The 17572-nt window shown below is 46.3% G+C and overlaps 1 protein-coding gene across 6 annotated transcripts in view; it reads right to left on the minus strand.

Moving 5' to 3' along the window:
* The window catches only part of ERG (ETS transcription factor ERG), a 278178-nt gene that overhangs the window by 54818 nt on the left and 205788 nt on the right, over positions 1-17572 (minus strand). For all 6 annotated transcript variants that reach the window (XM_059921559.1, XM_059921553.1, XM_059921558.1 and 3 more), the window contains one exon: positions 7963-8180. In XM_059921559.1, coding sequence (XP_059777542.1) covers positions 7963-8180 — 218 coding nt within the window. The remainder of the gene's footprint in view (positions 1-7962; positions 8181-17572) is intronic.

Consider the following 17572-nt stretch of genomic DNA (forward strand, 5'->3'; position numbering starts at 1 on the left):
GCTGCCACATGGCTCACTGGGGGCACAGTCACAGTGGTTGAGAACCACTGGTTTAATGAGTAAGATCCCCTGCACTCAGGCCAGGAGTCCAGAGCTCCTCCTATTTTGCCTGGTGCTTCTTAGAGGTAAGTGCAAGCCCCCTGTGTCTGGGCTGATACTTAGAGTGGCCTAGGCTCGATTCTCAGGAGGATTCCAGTTGTGGTTTGTCCACCCCTCATTTGGGGTACACCCCCCAAACCTGGGGCTCAGCCTCACTTCCCTCTTCCTCACTCCATACCCATCAGCAAAAGACATCAGTTCTACCTTCAAAATATATCCAGAATGCAATCACTTTTCCCACCCCTGCATCGCAACCACCCTAATGCAGGCCTCACCATCTCTTACCCTAACTCCTGAAGGGCCTCCTAGCGGTCTCGGCTTCAACACAGGAGCCAGGGAGATCCGGCTAAATCTGAGTGACGTCACGTCCCTCCTTTGCTTACAGCCCCCAGCGGTCTCCTAGGTCGCTCAGAGTGAAGATCAAAGCCCCTCACTGGCCTCACCATCACCCAACCTCATCTCCTATCACTCTTCCCCTTGGTCACTGAACATTAGCCACAACTGTCCTCCAACACTTCAGGCTGACCTCAGGGTCTCTGCACTTACCACTCCCTTTGCCTGGAATATTCTTCTACTGGTTAACCATGGGACCTTCTCCCTTACTGACTTTGGGGCTTTACTCAAATGTTACGTTCTCAGAGATGATCTTTTCAGGCTGCCCTTTCCAGAACTGCCACCCCTTGCCCTGCTTTATTTTTTTTCCTTAGCATTTACCACAATCTAACCTGTTAGCCTTTAATTAGCTATCTGGTTCACTGGCTGTCTTTCCCATTAGAAAGTGAACTTAGAGAGGCAATATTTTTGTGTATGTTTTCAGACTGTATGTCAAGTACCTAAAACAGTGACTGCACATAATAGGTGCTCAGTACATACTTGTTGGATGAATGAATGACTCCGTGCATAACCAGGACGTCTGACACCAAGAGGGACCAATCAGGTAGCCCCCTTTTCTGTCATCTTCATCACACTCCAGACGGCATGCTTTTTAAATATTACATCAAAAGCATCCTGTCATCTGATCCTAGGCTGGAGTTCTTCACAGCACACAGTGAATCTCCTTCCCAGACAAGAGAGAGAGGCGAGGCCCAATCTCTCACCTCACAGGCTCAGCCAGACAAAAGCCACTGCAGTGAGGGGCCAGTGGGGTGCTCCTCCACCTAGGCAGACAGACTTCCTGAGAGCGAACCCTCCTCTGCACTTTGTTCTCCCAGATTATCCACTCTATAGGCCACCTTTATCCAGCTCCGGGGATTCTCATTTTTTTATCTCCGCGGATGCTGCAACGGGGCTGTGTTTCTCAGACCAGTGAGTGTCAGAATCCCGGGGTAGGGGAGGGGGGCTTGTTAAAGCAGGAGTGCTGGGTCCCACTCCCAGAGTTTCTGACTCAAGCAGGTCTGGGCAGGGCCTGAGAATCTGAATCTCTAATGAGCTCCCAGATGGTGCTGATGCAGCGGATCTTAGGGCCCCACTTTGAAAATCAGCTCACCAGGGGACCTCTCACCCAACAGACTCCACCGATAGATTAATGACTCCAGGTGGCTTGGGTACTGGGCTAGGAGCAGGACTCATAGTGTGGCACACAGAGTCATTCAATTCCAGCCGCAGCGAGCCTCCAGGTGGGCAGCACGGAACTGCCGCGACTTCCTGGTGGGCTACCAGGAGTTTTTACTGCCTGTGAAGGATGAAGGATGCCCAACTCCACCCGCCTGAGCGTCGACTGAATCTCCGAGACAGGGATGCTGAGAGAGAGTAAAGGCTTGCACACCATACTGCCTGCTTGTGATGGAAGACAATTTTCTTGTGGACCATATGTGAGCGTGCGTGTGCATGTGCGTGTGTGTTTCTTGATCTATCTTGCCCGTCTACAGTGGCTTGAGTCTTAGGAACCTCCCATAGAATTAAGGCCATCAGCAAGGGGCTCGCTGGAGGCCAGGCAGTTCTGAAGCCCCAGCAGGGCCCTCTGTGAACAGCTGTTCCAGCTGGGCTGCACTGACACGTCTCCACTGTGTGAACACTTGGGGGTTTCTTGTGTGTGAGGCTGGAGTGAAGAAAGGGGAAAGGCAGGGTGTCGGGGACCACCGAAGCTGAGAAATGATGTCTTGTGTCCACACAATGTGCAATTGGATTAGTGTCTGCAAGAATCATGTCTTCTGATACGGCAGCCGCCAAGCCAAACCCACAATTACATCCCTGTTGGCTCACAAGGCATGGTTCCTTTCTCTCCTGTTTTCCTTTTATTATTTTTTATAGAGCTCTGTTATAATGGCAGTAGATCTCATTTCACCACTCGTATTTCATTTCAGGAGCTTGTGTGCGCATTGGGGCTAAGGTTTTGCAGAATTCCATCACTTGCTAGGGAAATTCAGTTCCTCCCTCCTCCAAGCCTTGGCCTTTTCCTCCCAGGGTAATGGATCAATAGGGACAGAGCTGACCATTCCCCAGGGACCGTATCTTATGCGGAAGGAGCTAGGTCATGTTCTGGCAACACCCAGGCTGTACAGGGGGCTCTTCCCCCCGGGGGGTGTTTGCAAAAGAGCAACAAGGGGCCACAAAGGTAACAGCCTGCACGTTCCAGCCAAAGTCCGATTTTTGACTTACGTAAACTCCCCCTGAACTCGACTTCAAGAGGCAAGTGTACTGTGTGGAAGTCCACCACACAAAAGCTCAGAGCAAGGCCAATGAGAAGGAGCTACCGGGCTGGGGGCCGGGAGATCCGCTTCTTTTCCTGCCGCAGTCCCTAACTCCGCAAGGCCAATGAGAAGGAGCTACCGGGCTGGGGGCCGGGAGATGCGCTTCTTTTCCTGCCGCAGTCCCTAACTCCGCAAGGCCAATGAGAAGGAGCTACCGGGCTGGGGGCCGGGAGATGCGCTTCTTTTCCTGCCGCAGTCCCTAACTCCCAGCACCCCTGGCCTGGGGCCTCCAGGTGGTGGGTGAGGCAGCCACCGTCTCCGGAAAGATGCAGGGAGGAGGCACATTGAGGAGCTGCACCCTGGTCCCTGGTGCTCGACCACGCTCACCTCTGCAGTGTCTCCGCCGCGAGCCCCTCCAGGGAGGATCCCTGTCTCCATGACCTGGGCCTCTGCCCCCTAACACCTTGGGCAGAGCTGGTACAGCCAGGTGACCATTCAAGGTCTCTAGAATGAAAGCAGAGTCAGTGCAGGTCCATGTTCCCTTTTATGGAACTGGAGCTGACACGTGTAAAGATCACGCAGCGAGCTGGCAAAATCTGCGGATCTGATCCCGGGCAGCCCTCTATCTGTCTGCTGACCTCTTCTAATCCTCTAGATGAAACGGGTCTTAGCTCTGCTGATGAATTTTGAGTTTTTCCTTCCTCCATGCCCCTTCAGGCAGCCCGTTATGTGCTGAAGGGCAGATTGTGCCTCACCACCCACCTGCAATATTCCACAAGGTCACAGCCTGAAGGGCGGTCCTGGTGATCCATCAATCTGATGTGCGACACCCCCCAACACTTCCCATCCAGCCAGGCTGAGCCCCTTCAGGGACAGGGAACTAGCGACCCCAGGAAATGCTGATTTGGAAACCTGAAAGGAATGGCCCCACTAACCACTGACCAGCCAAGGGGCCAGAAGCACCAGGTGTGGTCAGTTTCCTGTGTCCACCTGGCCTGGCCACTGCACACAGTGACTTAATCCAATGCCAATCGAGGTGTTGGTCTGAAGGTATTTCATAGATGCGGTTAACATCTACCATCCATTGATGTTAAATAAAGGTGATTATCTTTGATAACGTGGGTGGGCCTCATCTCATCAACTGAAGGTCTAAAGAACAAAACCTGAGCTTCCCCTAAGGAAGAAGGAATTCTGCTTCAAGACTGTTGCATCTGAAATAGAGACACAGATGTAGAGAACAAATGTATGGACACCAAGGGGGGAAAGCGGTGGTGGTGGTGGTGGTGGGATGAATTGGGCGATTGGGATTGACATGTATACACTAATACGTATAAAATAATAACTAATAAGAACCTGCTGTACAAAAAAATAAAATAAATTTGAAAAAACAAAACAAGACTGTTGCATCTACTCCTGCTTGAGTTTCCAGCCTGCTGGTGCACCCTACAGATCTCAGACTTGACAGCTTCCACAACTGTGTGAGCCAGTTCCTTACAGTAAATCTCTTCATCGTGCTTTCCATTGGTTTTGTTTCTCTGGAGAACCCTGACGGGCACACCGGACCAGCCCCACTGAGCTGGATCCAGCAGACACAGAGCTCGGAAAAGACGGGCAGAAGCCTCTTCTACAAAGAGGTTCAGTACATGTCTGCCTCCTGTTTCCCCAGAACATTCCACAGTGGGGGGCAGGAGGGCACTCGGTGACCAGTTGACATCAGTTCCACAAGCTGTGCTGCTCCCCCCTTGCTCCACACCGGGCTTGCCATTTCCCATCAAGTTCCCAGGCAAATGCAGGCAGCCATGCCCCCCTCCCGGGCAGCGGCTGCTGGGCCAGCACCACCGGACATCCAGGAGCAAGACGAGGGCCACGACAAGGCTGACTTCCCTCAGTGGCCACCACCAAAACACATCCCAGGTTGCTCCCAAAGCTGGAACTGCCTGTAACGATCCTCTGAGGGGACCATTCTGAGCATCTCAGGATTCCACGAGGGCCTGAGAGTGGAAGCTACTGACGCTTCCATTGTCCCCTTGCAAGAAAACGGTCCAGTTTCTCCAAAAACGATTTCCTTTCCCAGGAAAGAGACCCTCAGCTGAGTCTGCAGCTTCGCACCTGCCTGACAGAGGAACGGCCAAGAAGCCTTCCAAGGTCAGCCGGCCGAGGAACGCGGGCGAAGCTTTCCAGGGGCCTGGTCCGTGTCTTTCTTGGGGACTTGAAGCCCCTAGGCCAGGCTCAGGGTCACCTCAAGTCCCCCCGCCCATCCCGAATCCCTGTGGTGACCACCTCGGGCTGGGAAGGCGGCCCCAGGGCTTGGCCAGGAGGGCAGGTGGACATCAGCTCCTGAAGGGAAGCACAGGCCGGCATTGAAGGAACCGGTGTTCACACTTCTCTCTTATTTATTTATTTATTCATTCATTTATTTGTTTGTTTGCTTACTTATTTATTCATGCATTTATTTAAATTCAGCGAGAAGGAGAGAAAGTTTTATTTCTGCAACGTTGTTCTCACCTCCTCACTCAGTCTCCTTTCTGAGGCTTGCTAAATCCAGACTGGCACTCCTGGAGCTGGCCCTGGGCCAGACTCCGCAAATAAGGGCCAGGGCACGGCTTGCTCTGCTAGCTGCCAGCTGGAAACCATCTCAGTGCCCTTTGCCCGAAGTGCTTTTTCCCTCTCTCTCTAATTATTTCTCTTCCTCTCTCTCCATCTCTCTCATAATCTCTCCCTTGTACACACAATCTCCCTCTCTCCCTCCCTCTCTCTCACACAGACACACATGCACACACACACACATATGCTGATGTATTTCCCATAGGTAGAAACTAGCCTTGGAAGAAGGACACTTTAGAAATCGATCTTGCTCTCGGTGCTCCCACCGTGACTACCCCGGCATGTATGGGATCACGTGACTCCATCAAAAAATAGAATCCATCAATGTTTACAGGGTTGGCTCCACAACTACCTTTTTTTTTTTTTTTAAGTATTTGTTTTTATTTATTTATTTATGGCTGTGTTGGGTCTTCATTTCTGTGCGAGGGCTTTCTCCAGTTGCGGCAAGCGGGGGCCGCTCTTCATCGCGGTGCGCGGGCCTCTCACCATCGCGGCCTCTCTTGTTGCGGAGCACAGGCTCCAGACGCGCAGGCTCAGTAGTTGTGGCTCACGGGCCTAGTTGCTTGGCGGCATGTGGGGTTTTCCCAGACCAGGGCTCGAACCCGTGTCCCCTGCATTGGCAGGCAGACTCTCAACGACTGCGCCACCAGGGAAGCCCCACAACTACCCTTTTATATAAACACTGCTGCCTTCTTCAGAACAGGATTAACCTGCATGCCTCCAAGTCTCAGAAATAGATACAGTGAAGAATGGTCAGTGGAACCATTCTATCAGATGGATAGGATTTACCTGTAACATATTTACATGTAATGAGGAACTGGCCGGGACTCTGGCATCCTGGACCCTATGATTGCCTTTTCTACCATGGTCCTTTCAGAAGTCTAGGAATTAGTCCCTTGATGAGGTCTAAGATGGGTCTGCCTTGGCTTGAATTCCCTTTAAAGGACCAGTGTCGTAGCAAATAGGCAACATCAGAATTATCATTCCCCCTTTCAAGAAGAAACTCGACGCACAGAAGTGAACTGACTTCTCAGGGCCCAGGGAAGTTCTGGCCCCTCCCATCCCCCTGTTTGGCACGTCCAGCCTCACGGTTGACATTCCCTCTGAGGGCTGTGACTTGGCACCTTCACGGACACCACACTAGAAGTTGATGCAATGGTTTCCAGCACTTATAAAACATGACACTTATAAAAAACATATTTCGCATTAAAATATATATGTAGCAAAAAGGGCCTATTATAGCTGCGACAGAGTGGGAAAAATGCACTGGGTGTGGAGTCAAACACCCTTGATTTGAATCCAAATTCTGAGTTGCTTTAAGTGCTGATTTGGGTTAGCCAGAAAATGCCTGAGTCTCAGTTTCCTCATCCATCAAATGGGGATAGCCTTCCTCACAGGGCTGCCTGGAGGACTGACAGGCCATCAGATGTAAAAGGGCTTTATACATAGTAAAGCACTAAAAATTCTGAGCTGTTCTTGTGACTCTGGGCAGATCATGCAAATTTAAATGAAATTACTCTTTCTTTGTCCTGAGATGTGATACGATTCTTTCTGAATATATATGGGGTATTATATCATAATTGAAATCAGCCTTACTCTTCAAAACTACATCCAATGAAATGCTTTTGTGGGCTTCCCTGGTGGCGCACTGGTTAAGAATCTGCCTGTCAGTGCAGGGGACATGAGTTCGAGCCCTGGTCCGGAAGATCTCACATGCCGTGGAGAAACTAAGCCCCGTGCGCCACAACTAATGAGCTTGCGCTCTAGAGCCCGCGAGCCACAACTACTGAGCCCGTGTGCCACAACTACTGAAGCCCGCGTGCCTAGAGCCCGTGCTCCACAGCAAGAGAAGCCACCACAATGAGAAGCCCGCGCACGGCAACGAAGAGTAGCCCCCGCTCGCAGCAACTAGAGAAAGCCCGTGCGCAGCAACGAAGACCCAATGCAGACAAAAATAAATAAAATAAATACATAAATTTAGAAAAAGAAAAAGAAATGCTTTTGAGTGCCAGGGATAATACATTCGATAATTTGCTAATACATTCTAGGTGACTGCAGCATTATCGTGACAGACTCAGGAGAGTTAATACTTACGGGTGACACTGGTGCTTGGTTTTAAGTGTAAGTAAAGATGAGAAGGAACAGCAAGCATTCAGAGAAGGTGACAGAGGAGGGAAGGTTGGGAGGCGGGGGGCTGGAGGACACAGGAAGTAGGTCCATTAGCAACGTCATATGGCTTGGACATATGCTACACTGCCTGGCCACTAGCTGACACTCTCCCTCCATGAAAACAGAAGACAGCTTTACTTTCCAGGCAATAAAAACCTCAGAGACGAATTCTGCCATATGTGGGCAAGGCCCCCTCCCACAAAGCCCTCACGTCTGGGAAATGGAATTGAACATGTCATCTTCAAAGCGAGTTCTTGGTAAATGTACTATTGGTTTTACGACCTCTGTCCTCCACGAAAACCACTGGAGAACACATTTTCTCAGCATTGCCCGGTGTTACCGTTCAATGCCCTCAGTTTCTGAAACCATCTCGGGGGAAGTGTGATCAATTTCCACTTTGCCTTTTCAAGGGGTGGGGAAACCAGAGGTGTGGGAGAGCGAGAGCTGGCGGCCTCCTTACCTGGAGCCGTTCACCTGGTTGGGGTTGCATTCCATCTTGATGGTGACCCTGGCTGGGGGTGGAGACAGCCAGTCCTGCTGAGGGACACGGGGGCTCATCTTGGATGTCTGTCCATAGTCGCTGGAGGAGGACGCGGTCATGTCCGTCTTGGCCAGGTGCGGCGTGCCGTATGCGCACTCAAACAATGACTGGTCCTCGCTCACGACAGATAACGCTTCCTGAACACCCAAAGAAACACACATTCAGGACGTTCCAAGGGACAGGCATGCTTCAAAAAGCTGCTAACTGTACAGTCATTTCTAACTGGGACCCCCTTTTTACGGTATCCATGTCCACCTTTCAGCAGGAAAAAGGAGCTGGCTTTCTTTCCCCTAGAGACGGTAAGAGTTGGAACTGGCCGACCTAGAAAAACTTTTGTGCAGGTCTCCGAACATCCCAGCCTTGACCACAGCCGTGCAGATAATACCCACTTTAATCTCAACTCAAGGAAGTTGAATTTCAAAGGTCTTAGAAGACATCCAGTTGCATGTGTCATTATTTGACAAATGCAATCTATAATTCAAGCAGACAGGGTACAGAATGGTCGTGAAGATTAAAAAGACATGTGACGGCTAACACCTAAGCATCTGGCAAAACTGCCACATTCCCAGGAGATTTTAAAGAAGAGCTACTTAGAAGAAGAGTGAGGGGGAAATGGAGCACCAAAGGACAAAGAGACAAAGATACGAATTTTTCCACTTCTAAGTTACTAGCTGAAATAGAGTTTCAAGTGGCGCTTCCATGATGGTGAACATCTGGATGATAAATGAACCAAAAAAAAAAAAGCTGTGAATTAGCCATAGGCCTCCAAATACAAGGATGTTTAAAATATCTAGATCACTGACTAGCTCTTTTTTTTTTTTTTCCTTACTTTCTATTCCTATCTTTGCTCATTTTGCATGATTTGGTGAGAAGAAATAGAAATGTGTCATTGTTGGAGCATTCTTCTGTGGTTTTAAGTCAAACAAGTGGTTAGCCTATGGCTAGGCTGACATTCTACAGCCAAATCAGCAAAGGCAAATTCGATTGGGAAATTTCAGCTACTTGAATGACGTATTGTGCAGCAACTACACAGAATAACTACGAGACCATCTAATTTTGCTTTCTATAACCAAACAGAAATCCATGTGGTAGTTCATGTTTATTTCAGTCCTTGGGCACCCTCGGTACTGCTATGCAGCTGGTGAGAAGCAAATGCTGTCTGGGTCACACATGTTTTTTAAATGGAAACTTTGGAGCCAGTGGGGACTGTGGAGACCTGCTTGTCCAAACTCCTCATCCCCCAAACGGGAAAATCTGAGACCCAGAAAGGTCGAGACCTCACCTTGAGGTGAGCTGCCCAAGGTCAAGCAGGGAATTAGTGAGGACATTGGTGAGTGTTTTATCTTCTGCTCTCTCCTATGCCCACAGTCTAGGATGCCCTTCTTATATTCCTTGGTTTCCGATAACTGTCTACATTAGCACTCCTTTCTTATTCTTTGAATTGATACTTAAATAAGTAAGGGTGCTCCCCCACCCCCGTTAATAATAGAGCCTTATGAAGCAGCCTTTCTAAGACAGAAGCCCCCCCTCCTTACGCAGAAGTGTCCGAATCTTTAGGGAACACATGCAATTTCACAAAGCACCCCCCAATCCAGTGTGTCCTCTCCCGCTCCATCCCCCACCTACCCAGGGACCAACTTCTTCATCAGTCCCCCGAGTACATGAACTTCACTGCCAGGCACACTGTGTTATGAACCAGTGAGCAGGGAGAATCAAAAGGAACAAACTCAATGCTCTGCCTCTCAGAGTGGAGGCCAGGTGTCTGTGCATGGATAACCACCCCCCCAACCCCGCCACCACCCACCGCCACGGCATCTCTAAAAATCTCTTAGAATCGCAGCCCTGTGACAGTTCGGGAAAGAGTGACCTGGGGGTTTAAACAATGACTCGAAATGTACAAAAGGATGGGTTGTGCCAGCCAGAGAGCCAGAATCAGGCACAAGGAAGAAAAAAAAAAAGTAAGGCATCTTGAACTGCCAGCAAAAGCAAACACATCAACAAACAGACGGCAACAATCCGAGAAATGGGCACGGTAGATTCGGGGGAGCCTGAGTCACGTGGCTCTCTCTTCTGGTCACAAACGGAGTGAGGGGATGTAAGGAATCTAAACTCATAGACGTGGGTTTAAAAGTCAAATCGGGGCTTCCCTGGTGGCGCAGTGGTTGAGAATCTGCCTGCTAATGCAGGGGACACGGGTTCGAGCCCTGGTCTGGGAAGATCCCACATGCCACGGAGCAGCTGGGCCCGTGAGCCACAACTACTGAGCCTGCGCATCTGGAGCCTGTGCCCCGCAACGGGAGGGGCCGCGATAGTGAAAGGCCCGCGCACCGCGATGAAGAGCGGTCCCCGCACCGCGATGAAGAGTGGCCCCCGCTTGCCGCAACTAGAGAAAGCCCTCGCACGAACTGAAGACCCAACACAGCCAAAAATAAATAAATAAATAAAGTAGCTATAAAATTAAAAAAAAAAAAAAAAAAAGTCAAATCGGCACCATGGACTTAGTGCCGTCCTGCTAATTAATAAAGGCAGAATTATAGCTTCTTCAATAAATTGTGCAAGACAGGGTCTCCTTTCCCATCGCAGTACTGGATGGAATGGTTTTACGCACTCAGAGCAAAAAACAAGGCTCCGCTCTCCCGCCGGGTCTTGCAGACTCCACCAAGCCTTGGAGGGGAATGCCATTCTATGTAATGTCAGCGTTGGCTCACCGGTGAAGAGAAACGTGAATAAATGCGCGATGTGTATCAGAAATTGGCAGAAACAGGTTAGATATAAGGTGCAGGCTCACCTTTAAATCACAAATGAGAAAGAAAATGGCTTTCACAACAAAAAGAGTAACAATGTTAAAATATGAGTATCTCCCCAAGATAAAGTAGGATATTCTCACAAACACAACCAATGACCAAATAAATGTAGCGTAAGATTTAAAAACTGGACCAAAATACTAGAACTGAAACAAGGCTTCAGTGTGTGCTTGGAGGGGGAGGAACCCCTTCTCACATCTGGCAAAGCATTTTTTCACCACATGGTTTTCTAAAGAAAGAAATCAAAGTTAATTGAGATCGATTTAGGAAAAAAAAAATCTACAAAAGCTAGAGATAAGGGGGGGACACACATCTTTTCTCCGTATCTTAAAATTCTCCTCCAAGTTAGTACTGCATAAAAATGAGAAAGGCCATATACTTCAGAATATCAAAAGTTGCTTTTGTTCGCTAGAGGGGAAGCAGTCTAAAAACGAGGAGGCTTCAGGATAAACGTTTCATTTCCAAAGGGGTGAAACACAGTCCATATTCTGGAAAGACAGCGCATGCCCCAAAGTGATGCTAATTAAACCAAGGCAGGCAAGCACCTAGGGTTAAGTACAAGTCAGGAAAAGGAAACAAACAAATAAATAAATATCTCACACACACACATGCTAACTTAGCACATCTGAAGAATGGAGGAGTAAAAAGAAGCTGAAGGGTGGTCTTCAGAGACTGCTTCAAACAAAGATGACCACGAAAATTAACTGCTGTTCTTTAGAAGCAAACAAATGCTATGTACCAACAGCATGCCTTTGTTCACCCATTTGGCTTTGTATGTTACACGTAGGTTTCATCATCCCTCTGGTTGCAGTATGAATGACAGAGGCTGATGCACAGGATTCTCCCGCCCCAGCAGCCCTGGGACTTCAAAGCAGGGAAAGGATCTAACCTAGTAGGATTAAAACCAGAATGGATCGTTACACACAGGCTGGTAACCAGGAACACGTGAGTCCCTCAACTGCAGCTCTGCAAGTGACTCTTCCTGGCCTCGACGGATGCTGTCCCAGCTTCCCTGCCGTCTGGCTTCCCTCCTTGTCTGTGGCCATCTCACCTACCTACCTGCCTACCTGCCAAAGCTGTCGGCAGATGCCTTAGTTAACACGTGTGGCTTATTCCCTCAGCACCTTCGGCCAGCCGCGGGGACTTGCGAACTGCTTTGGCTGCTTTATGACAGAGAATTCAAAAAAAAAGTCCAAACCTGGCAGAAATGTGGCATAATTAATTAATATGCCTGCCTCTGTGTTACTATAAAAAGACATGAACTTTAGATTGGTGTGTGCTTGTGTGCGGGGTGTTTTTTTCTGTAGCTCCAGGAAAGCTGGGATATTCTGATGTGCCCAGTGTCAGGCTACCAATGCCATTTTTCATGAACTTGTGAGAAATGCATAAATTCTAAGCGAACTGCCCCCAAACCAAAGGGATCGTCGTGTTAGTATACAATGTTTATTATTTCATTTGAATACTGAATGCACCAATAACATGTGAGGACCACTCCTTCGGATTTTGCTCATCACAGCTGACTGACAGTTCTAGAAAGTGAAGAGAACTCAACTAGATTATATTTCACACGTGAGACTAAAATACGATTCTATTTTTAAGTAACTAGATTTGGGTACAACAAAGGTTCCAAAATGCTTAGATTTTTAAAAAAATTAAAAGTCGAATGCACTTTTAAGCATACTGACATCTCCAGCAAATGATTTCAGAGAGCCTAAAATAGATGAATTTTTTTTTTCTGTAACAGATGAATAGTTTGAGAGGCTCCTATGTTTCCAGCAAAAGAATTATAAAATAAGGGTCTGGGCTCAATTTTGCTCTTAACTCTTGATCCCCATGGTTCATAAAAACACTGAAATGTCAATCCAGAGAACCCAACATACTTAAATTTTCATGAAAATCTGGGCGTGGTAAAATGCTGAAACTAAGAAAGTCTTAAAGAATGATCGGCTCTCTTCCACAGCTGGAGCCAGTGAAGCATACAGAGGGAAATGATCCTTACGTTGTTTTCAAAAATCCAGAGGACGGCCAGAACTAGGTATCCAGAGAACAGGATTCCCAAATTGACCCTCAGTTTCCTCAAGTCTTAGGTGCCTCAAATAGTTATGAAAAACAAATGGAAAAACTAAGTGGAACAAGCATGTTAAGATTATGGTCATGCTTTAGAAAAAAAATTCTTATAGAAGTCTTTGGTATCACAATACACTTTAGGAAGCCAAGGTCATCTTAAATCAATAGTCTGCCTTTCCCCCCCCCCCCACATGTAACCAATCAGAATCTGGAAACATCACATAACTGCTTACACTGCGATGAATAAGACATCTTTTAGCCACATTCTCTTGACTCATAAACAGCTGATCCATCACATAATAAACCAGGTTATCTGGGTAAGCGCTTCATATGCAGTATCCCTTTAAATCTCATGACACTGATTTTAAGATACACCTTTTTTCACGTTTTACGAGCGCTGAAACCTGGATGCATCTCACCATCGATGGCATGTCATGGGTTACTGGCAGCATTTCTTCTCCTTCGATGGCCGGTAAAATAATGGTTCGTTTTATCATCAGTGACATCTTAATTTTATGAAATACAGTCCTGACAATAGTCTTATAAGGTCAGGTGTCATTCCTGCTCACAGGTGAGAAAGCAGGATTGGGAAGAAGAGTAATGTCAACATGAGGACAAGGTAGCAGCAGCGTTCGTGTCGGGGAGTGGAATCACTCCCTGAGGCTGTACACTCGCCACTCTGGGTGTGACGCGGAGAAAGAACAGATTGGGCTGATGGAGGTCAGATGCACAGTGCTTCACCGCCTTGTCAGAGCTGTGGAAAGAGCAGAGCTGACAGCGCAGGTAAGAGATGGAACCACCTAGAAAGAGAGAGGCTGGTGGAGGGAAGAGGTGGGAGAAGGCTGAGGGGATAAATGCCCAGAATCCCAGGACTTCGATGGAATTAAAGGATCAGGAGAGTAAGTGGAAAGCCTGTTGGAAACTAGGAGGGAAATTTCTAAGTACAACACGCTCTCTTATGAGGCTAAAAGCTATGCAGCAATAGGTCCCAGATACATTTAATTAGTCTTTCTTACTTAATAGTTTAAATCAACAAACCTGTTCTTTTCATTGGTTAATCAGATAATTCAGACCCAAACTGATGGCCGTGTATTGGGGTGTGCTCATTGCAGGTGGTTGCCTGGCTTCTCAATCAATACTGCAAGGGAAGAATAGGGCAGGTAGGAACACCATTTATAAATATGTTAGAGCCAGTGCACGTGGTGGCCTTCAATGGATGTCTGCAGACCTAATGATACTGGAAAACTATTTATTAGGCTGTCTCAAGCCCAGCTGTTTATAGCTTCTCTTCAAGGCAGAGTGCATGCAGTAGATGCTTCTGGAAAGTCTACTCCTAATCACATTTAGAGGAGAAAAAGCAACACAAATAGAATAGACAATGTCTCTAGGAAAGACCTCCACTCCATGTGCCCAACAAAAGGCCAATCCTTCCAGAATTTTATTCTCAACGTGTATATTTTTGCATTCGAATATTGCCAACATCTCATGGGACGAGAAACTTCCTCTGACCGGTATCTTTTAATTACCACACAAAAAAAGCCAAACATTGTGAGTTAAAAGATGCCTTGTCAGGCTGAGTGGGAATCATTTTGCCCCGTCTTGATATTATTTTCTTTCCTTAATTCTTCAGTGGAGGAAACATTAAAATCATATATTAAATGCAGCATCTAGCTTTGTGCTCACGTTTTTCTCATTTAACACATTGCTATTTTAGTCCTTCAAAAATATAAAAATCTTGGATTAACCTCAAAGGAAAAATGTATGTAGTCAAATGAAGTCCATCTAAAGAGAGTGTTTCCCCAATGTGGTATCGCTTCAGTATCAAACACGTTTACAACTGCAGTACCATCCCAGCGCTAAGAGAATGAAACCCAGGACTGGTGCAGAGACACAGACATACAAATATATTCATATACATGCATACACATACATATTCATACACACATATATGCATGTTCACACACACATACACATATACATACATATACATAGTCATACACACATACGTGAATTTCCATATACATGCCTATACATACATACACACTTAAATATATTCATATACATATATTCACACACATACATGCATATTCATATGTACATGCACATACATATGTACATACACGCATACATAAACATAGACACATGTATTCATATTCATACACACATGCATATTCATATACATACACAGACACATATAGTCATACACATATTCATACACACATATTCAAATATACACATACACACATACATATTTGTACACACATGCATATTCATATACACACACATTTACATACACATACATATTCATACACACATACATGTATATTCATATACACACATATACATATATGTGCATATTTACATACACACATACCTATTCATATAGACATTTACATACACACATAATACACATATATATATCCATCTATCTCTCTATCCTTACTATCTTTGCTCATCGAGCACTTTAGAGGACCTGTACACAGTCCTTATTGGTCAGCAGACCCCCTAGGGAAGATGTTGCCTAAATGATGTAGAAAACCAGGATTCTTCCCTTTTTGCCTTGATTTGTTTCTTTCTCAAACTCGAAGGTGCTTTTCCTCCCCTCAGCAAATCCCTTCAAGAAAAGACTGATCTGGAAACCAGTCTCCTTATGACCTTCAGACGAATTTCCCTGCTCTGAACTCACCGGATTTCTCCTTGGCTCTGAGCAGCGTAGCCAGTCCTGGGAATTCTCTTGCTCACATACTTCTCCCCCAACTGCTGCCTTTATGAAGATATGAGCATTTCCAGGGCAGGATCGTGTGTGTGTGTGTGTGTGTGTGTGTGTGTGTGTGTGTGTGTGTGTGTGTGTCCCTAGCATCCAAATAGCTTCTTAACATCACATTTTGTTGATGCTCCTATTAACCATAGAACTAAGTCATGAAATTATATGAAAGCCCCATCATAATGCTATAGGTCCAAAAACTTTTTTCACATCAGAACAAAGGAAAATATACTTGTGAAATGAAGTGTGCAGCCAGTGACCAGGAGTTTGGAAGCTAATCGCCCTGGCACTATATCCTCAGTCATATGATCCTGGAGCACATTATTGCAGGGTTTTACCTGAAATCTACGTAGGCTTGAACTAGGGACTCTGTGTAGTTAGGCAACATATGAAATAAATAAGACTTACTAGAAAATGAACATTAGCAAAGCAAGGAGAGAAGCATTCAATGGCTAAGCGCAAATCCTAGAACTCTTGCGGAGATTGGAGCATTGTAGAAAAATGTCAAGGAGAGAATAGTTAGGTTCCACATAAGGAGAACTAGATTTAAATGAACCTCAAAAAATTAGAAACCCAACAAACATAATTTTAAAACAACCCTTCTGTTTACTTTCTCAGTTCTATGCAGATGCTCTTTGAAACATTTGAAAGGAGGGTGAGATAGGAATATTCAGCCTGGCAATCAGAGGGTACAAGGGTTCAGGCATGCAAGATGAGTTAAGTCCCTGGGTTCTATAGCACAGCATCCTGCTATAGTTAACAATTCTGTATCATATACTCACAAATTTGCTAAGAGAGTAGATCTTATGTTAAGTGTTCTTATCACAAAAAATATATAAAATAAAGAGGGAAGGAGGAAGCTTTCGTAGGTGATGTATATGTTTATGGCATTGATTGTGGTGATGGTTTCATATGTAGATACTTATCTCCAAACTCATTAAGTTATAAACATTAAATACTGTACAGCTTTTTAGTATGTCAATCAAGCCTCAGTAAAGTCATTTTTGAAAAAACAAAAGAAACAATGTATAAGTGATGTTAATAGCTTCTTTGTTTTCCTACAAAGAAACACATTTTCCCCCCATAGGCTTCTTTCCTTCTTTAGAGATGAATAAAAAAGTGTAAAAACATGTGTGGAAACATCCTGTTTGTGTGTTTTAAGTCGGAATGAGTGCAAAGAATGCAGTCACTACCCCCTTCAGATCCTTCTGCACCCTCTTGGTTTTGTGGGGGGCGGATTCTACTCCTGACTTTCCATACTTGTTCGTGTTTTTCTAATCACTGCCATCACGTGACACTCAGAGAATATTCATCAAAAGCCTTCATCTTATTTGTATCTCATTTGAAATAATTCATTTGAGATGAAAAGATGATCTGCTTTTCACTTTGATCACCAAATTTAGGATAAACAATGGAGATGCACCAAAATGTCGGAGACAGCACGGTAGAGCATGGTGGCACTGGATTGGGGCTCCAAAGACCTGAGGTGGAAGCTGCCCTTGGTCACTGGGTCACCCTGGGACTTCCACAACCCCACTCTGCTCCAAATTTAGTCCCACATGAGCTGCTGAGGGCTTGTTACAGATGCAGAGTCTGCGTGTCTGCAGCCCTGCTGAATCAGAATCCATTTCATAACATCATCCCCAGGTGAACCTGGCACACTCGCATATTCAAGTTTAAGTCCTGCTGCCTTATCCTTGCTTGAGTCTCAATTTCTTCAACTATGAAGGTGATGTTGATAACAGCTGCCCCAATCCCAACCAGGGCTCCCAATGGGCCAAATGAGCTAGTGTATGTAAAAGGTTTTATAAGCCTTAATGTTGCATTTCAACTATTATCCCATCCTAGAAAGTTGATGTGACTGACCCAAGTTCTCCACGTGGTTCAAGACAAT

The sequence above is a fragment of the Balaenoptera ricei genome, chromosome 4, assembly GCF_028023285.1.
Source record: "Balaenoptera ricei isolate mBalRic1 chromosome 4, mBalRic1.hap2, whole genome shotgun sequence".
Taxonomy (NCBI): Eukaryota; Metazoa; Chordata; class Mammalia; order Artiodactyla; family Balaenopteridae; genus Balaenoptera; species Balaenoptera ricei.